Source organism: Ambystoma mexicanum, chromosome 6q (genome assembly GCF_040938575.1).
Source record: "Ambystoma mexicanum isolate Mex_15411 chromosome 6q, UKY_AmexF1_1, whole genome shotgun sequence".
Taxonomy (NCBI): Eukaryota; Metazoa; Chordata; class Amphibia; order Caudata; family Ambystomatidae; genus Ambystoma; species Ambystoma mexicanum.
Window position 1 is genome coordinate 605,427,222 of NC_090937.1, and position 18,680 is coordinate 605,445,901.

Here is an 18,680-nt window from a genome sequence, read left to right on the forward strand (position 1 = left end):
GCAGCTTCCAAGAACAGAGGTCCAGGCAGCCGGACCGTTCGCCAACTCCACATCGGCACAAGCAACAAGAAGGGGGGGCGGGGAGTGGAGTAAGGGCTTTTTCCAGTCCTCTTCCTCTGCAACAGCCTCAGAGGGAAAGAAGGCATGACACGCCCCTCCAGGTCCACGTGTCTCCAGTGGGGGCAGGCTTGCTCTCCATGCACACTTCTGTCACCAGAATTTTGCAGACCCCTGGATCCTCTCCATAGCCTACACATCCCAACCTCTCCTCCCTCTTCCCCTCCAGTCCCACAGATTGGGACAGCAACTCTTTTGGCATAGATCTGGTTGCTCGTCGAGAGCCAAGTAGTGGAGGAAGTCCCAGCCTCCCAGCGAGGCTTGGGCTTCTACGCCAGGAATTTCACCATTCAGAAAAAGAACCAGACGGGCCTGAGAGTTGTGCTGGATCTTTCCACCCTCAATCTCTCACTACCTCTACAAAAATGCAAGATGATTACGCCGGTTTTAATTGCAGCGACTTTGTGCAAGGGAGACTGGATGTGCTCCCTAGACCCGAAGGACGTGAACTTACACGTCCCGATTTGGCAGCCCCATCGTTCCTTTCTCCGATTCAGGATCATGGGCTACCATTTCTCCAGCATTGGATCTTTCATGGATTCACATGCTTAGAATATTCCCCGTCGTCAGGCTGGGAATCCCCGGTACCTTATATAGACCCTTTCCCGTAGGAAAACTTTTTCGACGCTTATGCGTCCTATCCACCTCGTTTTGTATCATGCGTGCCCGCGCTGTCGGGGCGCCATGATATAAATACAGGACCCGCCCCCGCGCTCCCTCAGATTTCAACCGTCTTTCAAAGTAGTGGGATCCTCGTGGTTACTGCTAGTCGAAATTAGGTTGTATTTTCGCTTCGGCGACGTTACATTCTGGATAAAATATGTCAGGAAAAGCTTTATTTCGCCCTTGTGCGACATGTGGACTCAAAAAAGTCTATGAAGGTGATGCTCACATGGATTGTATCTACTGTCTCCACCCGCACCACACGGCGGATACATGCGAGATATGCCAGGGTTTCTCCCAAAAAACCCTTAAAGACCGGAAAAGAAGGTTGGTCGACTGGCTTAACGACGGAGCGGGTGCCTATCCGGCATCAGAAGTTGGCTCCATGGCCTCCAGGAGCAGGTCGGAACCTCCCTCGAAGAAGGTGCGGCCTGTCGAAAAATGCCCTGCGGACAAGCATACGGGGAAGCATGCGGGGTCTTCCTCATCACACAAAAAATCCTCCTCCTCCTCATCCTCTAAGACGGAGAGGCAAGCGGCATCAAAACCCTCCTCAGGGGACCATCCTAGGTCTTCCGTGAGTCGAGACCCTTCAGCCGGGAAGTCGGCAACGAAATCAGCTACGAAGTCTAAAGGCTCGGTGCCGGCTACTTGCTCGTTGACCCCGGTGTCGTTGACGATGCCTATTACTATTCAGGCAGCAGCGGTGGGGATTCCTTCGTCGACGGTGACTCAATCTATGGCCTGGCAGCCAGAGGTTTGTGAGCCGGTCCCCCCTGAGGTCCTACTGCACCCAGACACGGCCTTGTCGGTGACGTCGGCGGAAGGAGAATGTGACAGGGTTATGCAGCCGTCGGACTTGGGCTTACGGCCTTCCAATACGTCGACGACGAGTGCGAGTGGGGGTGTGGTCCCTCTATCCTCGACGTTGCTGACCCCCCAGACGGTTTTGTCTCTGGATGTGCTTAATACACTTCAGAAGCTCCTGCAGCGTCTGGATACGCAGATCCCTCAGCCTGGCACTTCATCGTTGCTATTTTCTGCACCTTCCGTCGACGAGCAAGCTCAAGCAGCCCGCTCGACGACCAAAAGCCCGTCGGCCTCCCAGGTGGTGAAGGATCGTCCTCGAGCGCAGGAGGAGGGTGAGCTATCGGAGTCCGATTCTATACGAGGTGACTCAGGGTCGGACATTTCCCTGTCGCCGTCGAGAGACCCAACATGGAATTCGGATGTAGAGGTAGAGTCTACGAGGAACCAGGCACAACCATCTCCTCCGGATGATGTGGGAGCCTTCCACGCAATGATGGGAAAAGCGTGTTCCGAGTTCGGCTTAATTCCTGAGGAGCAAAAGAAACACTGTTTTCTTTTTGAGCACATGGGTCAAAGGAGGAAATCGGTATTTGCCATCCCAATCCTGGACCACGTGTGGCAAGAAGGCCTCAAGACGATGCGTCATCCGTTCTCGGAGCCGGCTATTAAGGGGCGTATTGAGAAAAAGTTTAAAGCGCCGGAGTCCACTCCAAAATGTCTAACATCACAGCCTCTGTCAGACTCTGTGGTATCGGCGGCTCGGAAGGCAGAGTACAGCAAAAATGTTCAACCCCACCAGAAAGCGAGGCCAGGAGGCAGGACGCCTTTGGAAAAAAGGTGCTCTCAGTCGGCGCCACGACGGTAAGAGCAGCCAACTCCTTGGCGATTGTATCACGATACGATAGGGAAATGTGGCATAAACTAGCCCCTATCCTAGAACATCTGCCGGAAGAACATCGAAAAGCAGCCATGTTGCTAGTACGAGATGGTGAGGAGGCCTCGAACCATGCAATTAATATTGCGGTGGACCTAGCAGAGTCTGGGTTGAAACAAATTAATCATGGCGTAGTACTACGTCGACAAGCGTGGCTAAAATGTACTACTTTCAGACCTGAAGTCCAATTCAAAGTCCTGGACATGCCATGTGAAGGAGAACATCTGTTTGGAGACAAGGTAGATGACGCCTTGAAGGGGATGAAGGAAGACACGGATACCGCTAGGTCTCTCGGCGCCCTCCAGACAGGTAGAAGTTTTCGCTCTTTTCGCCCCTTCAGGGGTGCTTCCGGAAACTCCCGCTTTGGAGCCTCTAGGGACCGTGGATTTAACAGGCCCTCATACTCCTCACAAGGTTACAGACTTGCATCCCAGTCGGCACGTAGAGGCAGAGATTTTCAGGCCTCCAGACGACGCGGCTCGGGTCCCTCGTCGACGAAGGACAAGCAAACCAGCAACCAATGACGGCCTTCGGAACGTCCTGGGGGGGTCGAGTCTCATCATATCGACCAATGGAAATGCATCACCACAGATCGATGGGTTCTGGACACGATTCGCATGGGTCATGCGCTACAATTCAAAAACAAGCCTCCAAGTCTTCCGCCAGTGTTTTCGGCCCAGCCCCACCTTCGAGTTCTACGACAAGAGGTGGCGCTTATGCTGCAAAAAGGAGCGGTAGAACGGGTTCCCGTGGCACAGGAAGAACAAGGGGTTTATTCCCGGTTCTTCGTTGTCAAGAAGCCAAATGGAAAATGGAGACCCATTCTCGACCTGAGGGTACTCAACAAATGGCTAAAGAGCTCAAAATTCAAAATGCTAAAGCTCCAAGAGGTTATCAGGTCAGTGCAACCCATGGATTACCTGTCGTCGCTAGACCTTCAAGACGCGTATTTTCATATCCCAATACGTCCACGACACAGGAGATATTTAAGGTTCGTCGTCGGGTGAAAGCATTTTCAGTTCAAGGTCCTCCCGTTCGGTCTCAAGTCCTCCCCCAGGACGTTCACCAAGTGTTTGGCCCCTATAGCGGCCCATTTAAGGAAGGACGGCCACCATGTCTATCCCTATCTAGACGACTGGCTGGTCAGAGGTTCGTCCATGGAACAAACACGAAACAGTCTGTGGGCCACGATGTCCCTCTTACAGGAACTGGGCTTCGCGATAAACTTCAGCAAGTCCTCCGTAGAGCCTTCGAGGACCTTGGTCTTTCTAGGAGCGGAGTTTCATACGCACACAAGCCTTGTAAGACCGTCGAGCGAAAGAATACAGAAGCTACAAAGCAAGCCGTCGGAATGGAGATGCGGTACCAGGGTGTCGGTGCGCAAATACATGTCCCTGCTAGGGACCATGTCATCCTGCATTCCGTTGATAAACAACTGCCGTCTGTTTGAGGCCTTGCCAGGAATTTCTAGCGGACCGTTGGGCGCAGAGCCAAGGTCGCTGGTCCGACAGACTGGTCATCGACGAACAACTGGTACAAGCACTCCGCTGGTGGAGAGCTTCTACTCATCTAACGAAAGGAATGCCTCTGGTGGAACCGGAGTTCCAGAAGACGGTGGTGACGGATGCATCGCTGAGCGGATGGGGAGCTCATCTGGATACGTTACAGGTACAAGGCCGGTGGTCGTTACAATAGTCCTCGCTGCATATGAACCTGCTAGAACTGAGAGCAGTGCGGTGGGCTCTAAAATCTTTTCTTCCTCAACTGAGAGACTCTGTGGTGCGTGTCATGACGGACAACACGACTACAATGTTTTACATAAGGAAACAAGGAGGAACACGTTCCAGGTCCCTGTCGACGGAGGCACAGAAAATCTGGCATTGGGCCCTGCAGCACAACATGCTAATCTTGGCGTTCCACCTGCCAGGGGTGAGAAATGTGGAGGCCGATGCCCTCAGCAGGGAAATGAACGAAGTTCACGAATGGGTGCTGAACGACCAGCAACTACAACACGTATTCAAGAAGTGGGGACATCCTTCCATCGATCTGTTCGCGACGAAGGACAACAGGAAATGCCCGCAGTATGCAAGCAGATGGCCTCAGCAGGGCTCACTGGGGGATGCGTTCTCCTTCCCATGGACGAACAAATTCCTGTACGCATTCCCTCCTTTTCCTCTTATCCGGAGGACGTTGCAATGGATCCTCAAGTACCCATGCCGGGTGATTCTGGTGGCCCCGTATTGGGCCAGACAGGTGTGCACCCGCCTGCCTCCCCTGGGCATGCAAACTGGATCCCCCACTACTTTGGGGGCCGAAATCTGAGGGAGCGTGGGGGCGGGTCCTGTATTTATATCATGACGCCCTGACGGCGCGGGCACGCATGATACAAAACGAGGTGGATAGGACACATAAGCGTCGAAAAAGTTTTCCTACGGGAAAGGGTCTATATAAGGTACCGGGGATTCCCAGCCTGACGACGGGGAATATTCTAAGCATGTGAATCCATGAAAGATACCAATGCTGGAGAAATGGAGTTACAGGTAAGAAACTATTCCCTTCCAATACAAGGTACTTCCTTTCGGCCTCAATTCCGCTCCCAGGGTCTTTACCAGGCTCATGAACTCAGTGGCGTCCCTCCCCAGGGCCACCACATCTACCCGTACCTAGACGACTGGCTCGTCAGGGCGATATCTCCAGAAGTGGTGCACCACACTTCCCATGCTCCAATGAGCATACTGCACTATCTGGGCTTCTCACTCAACCTCAAGAAGTCACAGCTGCAGCCTACGCAGAGACTGACTGTCTTGGGCCTCATCTGGGACACTGTCTCAGTGTTTCTTCCTCGGAAGACAAGATCACGGCAATCAAGCGGGCCGCAGCACACTTCCTGAGCAGAGAAGTGACATTGGTTTGGTGGTACAACACCTACTGGGTTTCATGGAAGCGGTCCTATTGGCTGTCCTCCACATCAGACTCAGGATGAGGACCATACAGCTGCACTTCGCAGCGTCATGGAACCAGGAGCGAGTCTCTCAGGGGGATATGATCAACGTTACTCACGCGGACCACACATGGTGGTCCAGGGACTGCAACCTGTGGACAGGCAAGCCATTCTGGCAACCTACCCCACAGGTCACCATCACTACAGACTCCTACCTCGAGGGATGGGGGGCCACCCTGGACAACCACTGCGTTTATGTCACCTGGACCTGGCAGGAGTACCACATCAATTGGCTGGAACTGAAGGCCATCTGGCTTGCGCTCAGAGCCTTCCTTCTGGTTATTGAGGGCAAGGTCGTTCTCATTCAGACAACTCGACCAGCATGTTCTATGTCAACAGGCAGGGAGGACCCAGGTCCCCTCCACTGTGCAGACTGGCAGTCAGTATCTGGGAATGGGCCCTGGAGAACATCTACCTCACGGCCGTGGGAATCCAACCTGGAGACAGACCGGCTCAGCAGACTGGGGGCGGACAATTACGAGTGGCAACTGAACAACCTTGTGCTGCAGGAGATCTTCAGCAAATGGCGACACCCCCAGGTTGACCTCTTGGCCTCCTGGGAGAAGAGGAAGAGCCAAGAGTTTGCCTCCTGTCGGGGACAAGGCCCCAGCTCCCTGGACGACGCATTTCAGATTTAGTGAAATGGCATGACCACATACGCCTTCCCCCCACACCGCTGATACACAGGGTGATATGCAGATCAAGAAGTCTCGCCACATCAGAGTCATTCTAATAGCTCCATGGTAGCCAGCCAGGCCATGGTTCTCGGAGCGGCTCAGCCTCTCGGAAAGACCACCCATTCAGCTTCTGACGGGCCCAGCACATCTTCTGGCGCAGCAGAGGGCAGGGACCTCCACTCCGCGCCACAGAAACTAGCCCTTACAGCGTGGTTCCTGAGCAGGTCACGCTAAGGCACCTCAGCCTTTCCCAGGCAAATCTAGAGATCATACATACAGGGCGCGAGGAGCAAATCTACCAGGGCCCAATATAAGAGCAAGTGTACCAGGTTCTGCCACTAGGTAGACTCGAAGAATATCGCCCCCCTGGCAGGTACACTGGATGATGTGCTCTCCTTCTCGGCGCACCTCGCCCATTTCGGGAGTGCAGGTAGACACTTGACGCACTTACTTGGCAGCCATTGCTGCCTACAGAAACTCGGAGGAGGAAGTCTTCTCTTCCAATCCTATTGTCAAGAAACATTTGACGGGACTCGCCAGACTCTACCCGCCCATTGAAAGGCCACGCCCGGTGTGGGACCTCAACATTGTTTTGGGGGCCCTGGCGCACAAACCATTTGAACTGATGGCATCCGCTGGATCAGGCTGGTCACCATCAAGACTGCCTTGTTAGTCGGCCTCACCTCGGCTCGCAGAGTCAGCGAAATACAGGCACTGGTCACCTCAGAACCCTATACTAAGTTTCACGAGGATTAAGAAGTCCTGCAGACACACCCAGCGTTCCTACCGCTTTCCACCTGAACGAAGAAATAGTTCTGCCTATGTACTTTGCAGAGCCTAAAGACGAGGCATAGAGTTCTGCACTGCCTTGATGTCAGGCGGGCATTGATATTCTACCTGGATAGGACCATGGACTTCTGCAAGTCTGACACACTGTTCGTCACTTTTGGTGGTTCTAGACCGGGGTACCAGGCCTCAAAGGCCTCCTTAGCGCAATGGCTGGTCTCTGTAATCAAGGAATCTTACGAGGGACAGCATTAGCCACTTCTGGCCAACATGCACGCCCATGCGGTCAGAGCCAAGGCAACGGCCATCGCATTCCAACGGCATGTCCCCAGGCAAGTCATAAGCAGGGCAGCCACCTCCGGCCACCCCGTCGGCTTTCTGCAAGCACTACTGTTTGGATGCTGGCTCTAGATCAGGTGCAGCTTTAGGACAGGCGGTTCTTATAAACCTGTTTGCTTAAGGATGGTCTCCTCTCCACCCTGGGACTACTCAGTTGTAATCGCCCATGCAGTCTGGAGGAAAGGGGACAGGAAGTAAGAGTAATTATAAGTTACTCACCGTAGTGACTAACTTAGTCCTTAGTCCCCTTTCATCCATACGTCCCACCATCCTCCCCCCTAATAAAACTGGTGTCATTAGGCAATATTAAATCTATTGTCGACGCGTCTATAGGGACTGAGGTATGGCGCCGGAGGGCAGAGTCAGAGCAGCACATTCTCCCAGGGCCGTACCCCTGTGCGCCTCTAAATTTAAAGGGGAAGATTTTTTCTGGTGAAAAAGGTTCCGTCTCCTGTTCCTAGGAAGGGCCGCACATGCAGTATGGAGGAAAGGGGACTAAGAGTATGTTAGTCACTACGGTGAGTAACTTATAATTTACATTCCATGTATAAAATTTTGGAATGGGGTTTTGGAGGGCATTGACTGTTGTCTTTTAGGAATTTTATTTCTGTTAAATCATTGTTGGTAATTGTCCCATTGCTTCTACTAAAAAGTTGTCTTTTTCCGTAAAGCATGCAGGAAATATTAAAGAAGCTGCCAAGTGGATGGATGAAGCTCAGGCCTTGGATACAGCAGACAGATTTATTAACTCCAAATGTGCAAAGTATATGCTAAAAGCCAATATGATTAAGGAAGCAGAAGAAATGTGTTCAAAGTTTACAAGGGTATGTTTTTAAATATCAATGATTCTTTTAATAATTTGACTGCTTTTAAGTTCACATATAATTTTTTCTCCACCCTGACATGGTCCTTGTTAGGAGGCTTTTTTACAACTAGTGCTTTAGGAGGATTCCAAGAGGCCAACAAGGTTATACACACTGGGTCTAGCCAAATTCACACTGAAATGTAGGCAGAGCTGAAGGGCAAACAGAGGTCAGGAGCTGGTGTGTAAGTACATTTAAAACATGGCGGCTAGGCAAGTAAACACATGCAGATTGTCAAGTATACTAAACACTTGCTTTCCATAGGCTGCCATGTAGTTGTTTGCTCTGAGTATTACATCTTGTTTTATAGGAGTTGCGTAGAGGGCAAAATTAGGTACAAAGGGCTAAAGCCCCCAGCTGCAGCATCGAGCCGGACTACAAAGAAAACCCGAGGCTACCTTGAGTCTGCCCGCTGTTAGGAAAAGTTTGTATGCATTACTCTCTGGGACCACTACACACAACTCGGGCTACAGGTATAGGAAACCCAACCTTTGGTATAAGCTTGTACTACACAGTTTTGGTAGCGTGTTGAGCAGCCAGGCTTATCTGAAGAGGGAGATGAGCAGTATTCAGGGTTTACACAATAGACCTTCAGTACTATGGCACAAGGAAACACTGACCAAAGCTTTGTATTTAAAAAGTATATATATATTTATTTTATACACTTCTAATAAAACACATGCATCACAGTCATCAAGCAAGTTAAATAAGTCAGAGGAAAAATATACACACTCCCTAGTTAAATTGTAGACCAAGTGAAACGGAGTGAAAACTGAGCAAAACGGCACAGTGAAAACCACACACAAGGGATACTCTATCAATTTCTCACAAGGGAGGGAAAGCACAAGTTATAGAGAAATAGCTTCTTACACACCTAAATTTGTGAACCAGATTAAGCAAGACAGTGCATTCGTATAGGCAATACTTAAATGAAAACTGAGCAAAATGGCATTTCATAAGGTTTAGAAAGGGGAAGAAAAGGGTAGTTATAAGTAGGTGCACCAACACAGTTCTAGTTGAGAATCAATCTAAGGAAGGCAGTTCTAACAAATGTAGCCAGAGTCAGTAGGCCTGTGCCAGAGTCAATGGTACAGGCCCGAGCCCAGGAGCAAAATGTTCTTGTAGCTGCAGTCAAGTCTTTAGTTAACGATTTTGAAAAGGTGGATGCAGAAGTTGAAAGGCAATTTTAAGAGAGAGGGACGGCCAACCCAGCAGGTAGGTACAAGATTTAAAACACCTTTAGTGCTACTGCGAAGAAAGGGCGGCCTGGCGGAATAATGTACCTTTAAAATGAAGCAGTGACTCCTGCGGTGGCTGTTGTTCCTGGTAGTTCCTGCTGTTCGGGTGATCCAGCAGAGGAAGAGAGGCTCGTGGAGGAAGATTCGAGTTACTGCACTACCCAGGGATGAAACCAGCCGCGATGCTGCCTGACGAATAAAAGGTACGCTCCTTCAAATCGCGGTCCGGGTGTACTGGTGCCTGGCTATCTGGCCTCCAAGGACAGGGTACGGGAGATTCGACCAAGGCAGGTCCGGGAAGGCAATTGGCAAACTGGTTTGCTCCACCAGCTCAAGGGAAGGAAGGCTCTTGCAGATGAAGATCTTCTCTCGTCGTGTGGAGAAAAAGTGGTGAGATGCTGCAGCAGGGCTTCACCGGTGGTTGTCGTTGCAGATGTCTTTGGCTTCTCTCCTCTTCGGCTTCTTAGTTCCAGTGGCGACGTCTTGCTCTGCCAGTCCTCAGGACCCTGCTTTTATGCAAAAAGATCCCCATTCATACAGCCTAGCTGTCAGTCACACAGTGGAGTGGTCATCTTGGCGGGAGACCGTCCAGCCTATCAGGGCAGAGTGCGACATGGGTTGCTGAGGCAACCATGTCCAGGGGTCCTACTCCCCCTCCCACACAATGGACCCACCCCAGACTCTGTGGCACTGAAAGGAGGGCTTCTCGGCAGAAGCTCGCCAAAAGGACGAACAAAGGATCCCCGACCTGGGTTAGGAGTTTAGAGAAAGACACGAGAAAAAAGTTATATTAAAGTTCTGGCAAATAAAACCTACCGGAGTAAAGTTAATATTAAAATACACCGGCGGTATGTTAGAGGCTGTCAGATAATGTGGTAGCCTCGAAAAATGGGAAAATCCCATAGGAAAATATTTGCGGTTGAATATTTATGGTAGTAACCACTTCCACCAGCCCGAAACTTTTGAGAGAGGGATTGTATGGTACCCTCTCGAAAATGAACATAAGGGAAAACTATTAACTCTTTTCAGTACCTCCCATAGTAAGATGGTTTGTACTGGTTTCGTTCATAAAAATTGACTAGTAAAGTCAATTGGGACTTTACATGCCCTGGGAGACAGTAGTCAGTCCCAGGGTATGGAGTCTGTTTGGGGGTCGCTACGACACCCCTGTGTCACGGCACGGAGGGTGCTGTGTAACACATGTGAATAAAGATGGTTCCTATGGAGGGGAGAGAAACTCCATAGACATTAAAAACAAAAATAGCCTGGAACACACATTGCAAAAATGCCTAAGAGTGGGAAAAAGAGTCTCACTCTTAGCAGGAGAAAAAAACAAACCCTTCAAATCCAGCAAAGCTGCTGGGGCACTCTTTAGGTAAGGGAAATTAGCCATAAAATGAGAATTCTCCCTAACAATGGGGTCTGGCATGGATTCACATGCTCATGAATATTCCCCATAGTCAGGCTGGGAATCCTTGTAAAGAAAAAATCAGTTTTGTTTATGAACTTTCTCCTAACAACCAATCACTGGCCTCTGGGTCATACTGCCCCCAGCCAATGAATGCCCACTACCCAAGCCCCTCCTCTGGCAGCCATCTTCAGATTTTTTTACTGCACCTTCAACTGTTGGGAGTCCTTGTGCTTAGCTCTCGAGCTTTTACTGCGTTTTGCGATTTTTCTAAGAGTTGTACTCTATTTATCCGGTCAATCGAGCCTCAAGCTCCATCGATCCATCATCCGATTAACGGTGACCCGTTTTTTGGATTCTTCAGCGGCCCTCAAGGGTCATTTTTCATCGAATTTCTTCTTGGAGGATTCCAGAAGCTTCTTCAAGGCCTACCCGGCGTGGTGATGGCAGAGGAGAAGAAAGACTCGACACCTCTGTCCAGGATGTGGCCTGAGGAACATCTACTTGGACGATGGGCACTCTGTGTACCTCTACTGCCTGCATTCAGACCAATCGCACGTGGTAGACTGTGCGTTTTGCCAGGATATGGTCCCCCGCACCATGAAGGACCGGCGCAGGGTGGCTCCAGGCCAAGGCTCCTGCTGCGGGTGGGTCCGGCATCATGCCTCTCCCAGCCACAAGAAGTCTGAGTGGTCTGCTAAGACCTTTGAGGGTGCCCCGTCGACAAGGGCCTAACATAAGGCCAAGCACTGCGGGCACAGGGATTGCCATTGCGACTGGCTCCCCGGCGGCCAGAGTAGGCACGGCGTCTCTGGGACCTTCGACCACGAGCCAACGTTCCCGTTCGGCGAGGAAGTCGGACCACCCGGGTAAGCTTCTGGAGAAGCACCAGAAGGACCTGTCGGAGAAGGACAAAGGGAGCGGGCGCAGACCCTCCCCCTAAGGTGAAGGCCCCTAGCTCGACCAAGGTCATGCAAGCTGTGGAGGAGTTGGAGGACACCACATCGCCGCCACCGTCTCTACCACCACCACCTCAGCAACCACCTCAACCCCCAGCAGACATTTTGGTGGACATTCTCCAGGCACTCCACACCTTGTGTTCTGAGATACAGAAGAGGATGCCCCTTCCGCCGACTGAGGATTCCGCGGCGCTGGTAGATCCTGTGCTGCCGGGACCATCGGGTGCGCCGCCTACCAAGAAGAGGAGAGTGCATCCTCCACCACCTTTTCACCCATCGCCCCCCCCTCCCCTCCACCAAGGGAGGATACGAATACGGACCTGGACACGATGACTGGCACGGACGACGGTGTGTTAGGAGACCTCCCTTCTCTGCTGCCAAGAGCCTCCCCGCCCAAAGAGATGGGCTCGTTCCATGCCATGATCTCTAGGGCCTTGGAATTGTTTCATCTGACCCACAAGGAGAAAAAGGAGGGGTTCCTGTACCAACGCCGTGAGGCAAAGAAGACTGTGCTGTCGATCCCTCTGTTGGAAGACATTTGGGATGAGGGATTGTCCCTTATGAAGAACACGTCCTCGGCCCCGGCGAAGAGGGACCAGTACGAAAAAGTACAGGGTGCCGGACTCTGCGCTCAAGTGTTTGAGGTCCCAGTCTTCCTCGGATTCAGTAGTCTTGGCGGTGGGGAGGAAGAAATCCTCTGGCTCTGTGGTGTCGACGACTTCCTCTCCCCCAGACAGTGAGGAGAAGTTGGACGCCATCGGACGATTCATCACATCGGCATCGACGACCATCAAGGTGGCCAATGCCTTCGCCATCGTGGCGCGTTATGACAGGGAGCTCTGCTTTAAGATCGCTCCCCTCCTGGACTTCATTCCCGAGGACAGGAGAGCGGAAGCTTTGGAGATCCTATAGGACGACGAGGTGGCATCGGATCATGCCATCACGGTGGCCATGGATATTGCCGATACAAGATTACGCCAAATGGGCAACAGCGTTTGCCTTCAACAGCGGGGATGGTTGAAGGCCACCAACGTTCACCAGGAGGTGCAGTCGTAGGTACTGGACATGCCTTTCGACAGGGATAATATTTTTCGGAAAGACTGTGGACGAGTCCCTCCAGGCCATCATGGCAGACACCGAGACGGCCTGTGCCTTGGGCACCCTGCAACGGCCGTCTTTTCAGACCTCCTGATGAAAGTCCTATGGATCCTTCAAGTCCTTCAGCGGAAGCTCGTTGTTTTACCGTGAACCGTCCCGCTCATCGGCCCAGGAGGCCTAGAGGGCCCGCAGCAAATCTGGAGGAGGTCGCCATCGTCGCCAAGGTCACCAAGGCGGCGCCTCCACAGTGAAGCAGGACCGAGCCAGGTGTGATGTTGGGCTACCACCCGCGCACCCGTTTGGCGAACTTAGTCAGCGTGTGGAAGACCATCTCCACCGACTGTTGGGTGCTGGTTGCTCTGGCCCACGAACACACTCTGGAATACCAACGGAAGTGGCCTTGCATATCGCCCGTGGCCAAGCTCGAAAACCACGTCACTCGGCTTCTGCTGGAGGTGCGGGCCATGCTGAAGAAGGGCGCGATGGAGCTTGTCCCAAAAAGGCTCCGGAGTGTACTCTCTGTACTTACTCGTCAGGAAGAAGACGTGCGTTTGGAGGCCCATCTTGGACTTCCGCTTGAACAAGTACTTAAGATCCCAGAAGTTTCGGATGGTCACCCTTCAGCACGTGCTAGGACAGCTGGAAGAAGGGGATTTCCTGTCGTCGCTGGACTTGGAGGATACCTACTCTCACATCCCCATCATCAAGGGACACCGCAAGTTCTCCAGCATGGGGTCTGACGTGGATTCACATGCTCATGAATATTCCCCGTCATCAGGCTGGGAATCCTCGGTAAAGAAAAAATCAGTTTCTGATGCTTGTTAATCTGCTTAGAATCGCATGCTGTGCATATGGTCCGACATCCAGTGGTAACCGCAGAGTATTGCATCTTGTCTTTCGGGGACTGAAATGGGATGTCAGCATAGGTGTCTGTAACACTATCCCTATCGTGACGTGTAGTGTACTCAAAATCCCTCACGCGCCGAGGTCCTTCAGATTGTTTTTTTCCACCCAGATAACTGGTCGCCCTATTGCTGATCTCTTCATAAGAGACATTGTTTATCTTAAACCGATTTGTTGGTTATTCCTCCTTTAAATCACTTTGACGGCAGGAACAACTTCGACTAAGACTGCAGGGAATTTGTCTACGGCGGTGGATTTCAGTGCCTAATATCTGGCGCCTGAAGCATCCACGTGGCCAGGCCCTCTGGCCGGCCTTCACAGTAGGGAGAGTGGGGTCAGGGTGGCCATATCTTCGTTGTCTTTCCTCTTTCCCCCTCTTTGCCCTCTAGGTCTGATCATCTTAGTTTATACCTTTCGCTATGGAAAGGTCTCCCATTTAGTTTCTGCCCTAAGTGTAGGGTCAGATACCTGTGGAAAGACTAGCACAGAACATGTAATTCTTGTCTCCCCTTAGATCACGAAGAGAAGCGGTGTGCTGCTTGTAAACTCCTTCGGCCTAAGACCCGTAAGGAGCACCATGTAAAGCGGTGGGCCGCGTATGGTGTGTCGTGGGCGGAACCCTCTTCCGCCACTGCCACACCAGCCGAAAGTGACGGGGGCACCTCCGATGACCAAACATCCGTTGCGGATGTTATAGACCTTGATGCGGACACTTCTAGATCCGCCACGCCCCGTCCATGACCCTTCAAGGCCAGAAGCTAGCCATGCTTCAGGGACAACACCCGGCGACAGGGGTGTACAAAGAATGCATCACACTAAACACACAACCCCTCCACCTATTTTGACGGGTACGCCAAAAAAGGTGAAAGCGCCAGCAGGGGCGTCTCAAATTTTGGCCGATTCCTCTGATCAGCAGCTTTCCCTGCATCCGCAGCAGCGTTTTGTGACTGGGCATTCCAAAACAAACACAGGTGCTACCTCTAAATCGGGTTTACACGTCTAAGCGCAGCCTTTCTACGCTCCGACGGTCCCTAAAGGCCCGGTAGGCCCAAAATCTACAACTAGGCCTCAAGGTGAGAAACCTACCACTAGGCCCTCTAACGCCACGGTAGATCTACCGATAGACCTTCGGACCCACTAACGCATGCCGATTCGGCGGTGATTGAACACAGTATGGCAAGAATTACTTAGGCGGTTGGACTGATACCTACTCTGTCTAAAAACATGGGGCAGGCCACGGGCAAATCTATAAATACGCCATCGTGCCCTGATTCTCGCAAGACCTATGAGGACAGTCAGGAGCCTATTTCCAACACCCTGAGGTACAAATTTCGATGCCAAGGTGCGGAAGATGTTTTTCCGCACGTAGGCCCTCCTGGTTCCTCTAAGTTGACAAGGGAGAAATTTGATGGGTGTATGGATCGTCTTGGAAAAAAATTGTCAATTTACCTAATGTTAATTCAGCTTCATGTTTCCAAGATCATCAGCCCTTGGTCCCCGTCCATCATGAGGTCATCGTCCAGATGGACATTTATCAGGACATTTAAAGTGAAGAAGACCCTTCCTTCTTGCAGGGCTACAATGAGGACCAGCCGGATGCCACGGACAATTGGGAACAAACCCAGCAAGTGGAGACGGACCCATGGACGCTCCCCCAAAAAGATCAGGACACTGATGTTCTGTGCCTGGATTCTCCTCTGTCCACCCTGGCTCGCCAGGCCTCGCCTCTAGACGACCAAATTGCCTTCAATGCCATTTTAAGGAAGGCAGCAGTTCACTTCCAAATCACTGCTCAAGAAGCGATACCCGAGCAGGACTTTGTGGAGGACATTCTTAAGGAGAAACCCCTGTCAAGCCAAGCCAGGCCAGGCCATTCCCCTCCTTAAATCTGTTAAAAGCAAATTGGCCCCCTCCCTGGTGTCGCCAGCTCAGACCCGGGCAGTCAACCCAAGAGTGGAAAAGCTATTTCGGCCAGCTCCTTCAGACCCTCCATACGTTAATGGGCACGCCACCCCCGACTCCTTGGTAGTGACTTCCACCCGGAAACGGGCAGGAGTACCCCTTGCTACGGGGGAGGCACCTCCTGGATAAAGAATCCAAGAGGTTGTATGCCTTAGGTAAGCGGGTTACCTCGACTGCTGCATATACCACACGCATAGCGAATAACACTGTGCTGCTGGCGAGTTATGCAGACGCTCAATCGAACCTAGTACAGGAAGGTCTCCCAGAACCTGTCAGGTCCTGGCTTCTCTCCATTGTGGCTGAAGGCAGGCAAGTAAACCAGAATGTAGTAAAGAACACTATGGACACTGCTAAAACAGCAGGCAGGTCTCTGGCCCAGGGCACTTTACTTAAGCGGCACACTTGGCTTCATAACTCAGGTTTCAAGCCCGAGACACAGGCCGCTCTCATCAACAAACGTATTGAAGAAACTAACCTCTTCGGAAAGGTGGTCGATGAGGCCCTGGAAATGGCCAGAAAAAAGCATGAGACTATTAAATTCCTGCAACAGATTACTCAAAAACCTTCCCCCCCAAAGGGGAGGCAAGTCCTTTTGAGGGCAGTTCTGTAAAAGTCAGAACAACTACAGCACGGGAAACTTTAATGCTGGACAAACATCAGGAAGCCCCGCATACTACCCACCAATTGGTCAGCGACGCGGCAAAGCCAGAGGTAGAGGCTCCAATCCTAAAGGAGCCGCAGCCTCTGGTCAGAAATGACCATCAGATCCAGGTCCCCTCCCATGTCACCCCGGTCGGGGGCCGCTTAACATCTTTCCTCATGGCATGGGAGGGGATAACTTCAGACCAGTGGGTCATAAAGACTGTCGCCCATGGGTACTGCATGGAATTTGCCTGACCTCCACAGTTCAGACCACCGCGCTCACGGGACCATCTGGAGATCATGAAGCAAGAGGTGGAAGCGCTGCTGGGAAAGGACGCCATAGAAGCCATCCCTTTTCTTCAGGTAAACAAGGGTATTTATTCAGTGTACTTCCTTGTACCCAAAAAGGACCTCACCATGCGCCCTGTTCTAGACCTGCACCCAGCAAACAAGTTCATAAAACCTCAAAAGTTTTGCATGGTAACGCTACAGGAGGTGATCACACTGTTGAAACGGGACTGCATGTTACCATTGGACATGAAAGATGCATACTTTCATATTTCAATGTTACCAGCTCACCGGAAATATATAAGGTTAATGATAGAGGACAGGCATTACCAATTCAAGGTGCTCCCCTTCGGCATCGCCTAGGCGCCAAGGTGTTTACAAAAGTCCTGGCAGTAGCAGCAGCACACCTGTGCAGACTATCCGTCCTGGTTTACCCTTACCCCAACGACTGGCTCATAACGGGGGACTCTTACGACCCTTGTTTTTTGAACACCCAAAAGACCGTAGACCTTCTGTTCAGTCTGTGTTTCTCTATGAATGAGAAAAAATCCAGTATAGTCCCCAGTCAAATAAAACGATTTCTGTGAGCTCTAATCCAGTCGAAAGACGGCCTAGTCTTGCCCTCCAACGAGAAGGATCAAAACATGCTTTTTCAGATCCCTCAATGTGTAGCCAGTCGGGAGGTGACGGTGCGCGAAGCCATGCGTTTGCTAGGAATGATGGCGTCATGCATATACTTTTTTTCCCCACGCGCGGCTGCACATGCGCCCCATGCAAGAGTGGCTAAACAGCCAGTGGTGTCAGGCCAGCGGACAATGGGAAGATATGGTAGTTGTCTCATCAACCCTCGTTCTCTCTGCAGTGGTGGTCAAGGGAAAACCTCTTGCAGGGCAAAACCTTCACGACCCCTGCAGTGGAAGCCACTCTCGCGACACTCATCTCTCACAGGGTGGGGGGGGGGGTGGCTCCCCTGCTTCAGCAGACAACGCATGGTGTGTGGTCCCCACAAGTAGCATCCAACCATATAAATTTACTGGAGCTATTAGCAGTGTTCAAGGCATTAAAGGCCTTTCAGATGCAACTGCAAGCGAAGACCGTGCTGATTCTAAAAGACAGCACCACAGCAATGTATTACCTGAACAAACAGGGGGGCACTCGCTCTCCAGGGCTATCCAAGCTGTCCCAAAACATTTGGATGTGGGCTCTCAAACACAGGATGTTTCTTTTGTCCCAACATGTTCCAGGGGAACTCAATCTTCTGGCAGACGTGCTCAGCAGAGATTTCCCTCTGCCCATAGAATACGAATGGCGTCTGCACGAAGACATTGTGTCCCAACATCTTCGCAGAATGGGGCTTCCCAGAGATCGACCTGATTGCGACTCAGAACACCCAATGCCAAGACTACGCCTCCAGGTACCCCTAGAATCGCTCCAAGGGGAACTGTCTCTGGATAACATGGTCAGGGAAATGTATCTACGCCCGCCCTCCCCCCCGACACCCCTTCTCAACAAGATAGTGCACAAGATGCACCAGGAACCAGTTACCATGCTATTGGTGACCCCCATGTGGGCCCGCCAACCCTGGTTCGCTCAACTAATGGAAATGTCCCTCTCCCCACCAGTAAAACTACCCTGCTCGTACAACATGTCTCGGGACAGGGGGACCCTACACCCATGCCCACAAACTCTGAATTTAGCGACCTGGCTCCTGAAGTCATAGCGTTTGGACACGTACAGCTCCCTCAGGGGTACATGGACATACTCGGGGGGGAATCTAGAAAACCTAACACCCGTTATTACTATGCCAGCAAATGAAAACGTTTTGCATCTGGTGTAATACCAAGGGCTTCAATCCCATCGATTGCTCACCCACACACATTGTGTGCTGTACCTAACCCATTTGTTGGACACAGTGTTGGTCTTCAATTCCCTAAAGGTTCATCTGGCCGCTCTTTCAGCCTAAACCACATCACAACAGAAGGTGGTGTGGTG

At 51.6% G+C, this 18,680-nt stretch overlaps 1 protein-coding gene across 1 annotated transcript in view; it reads left to right on the forward strand.

The window, feature by feature from the left end:
* The window catches only part of NAA15 (N-alpha-acetyltransferase 15, NatA auxiliary subunit), a 1,171,626-nt gene that overhangs the window by 683,819 nt on the left and 469,127 nt on the right, over positions 1–18,680 (forward strand). Inside the window, exon 12 of the mRNA XM_069631086.1 lies at positions 7,999–8,151. Within this exon, the coding sequence (XP_069487187.1) occupies positions 7,999–8,151 (153 nt within the window). The remainder of the gene's footprint in view (positions 1–7,998; positions 8,152–18,680) is intronic.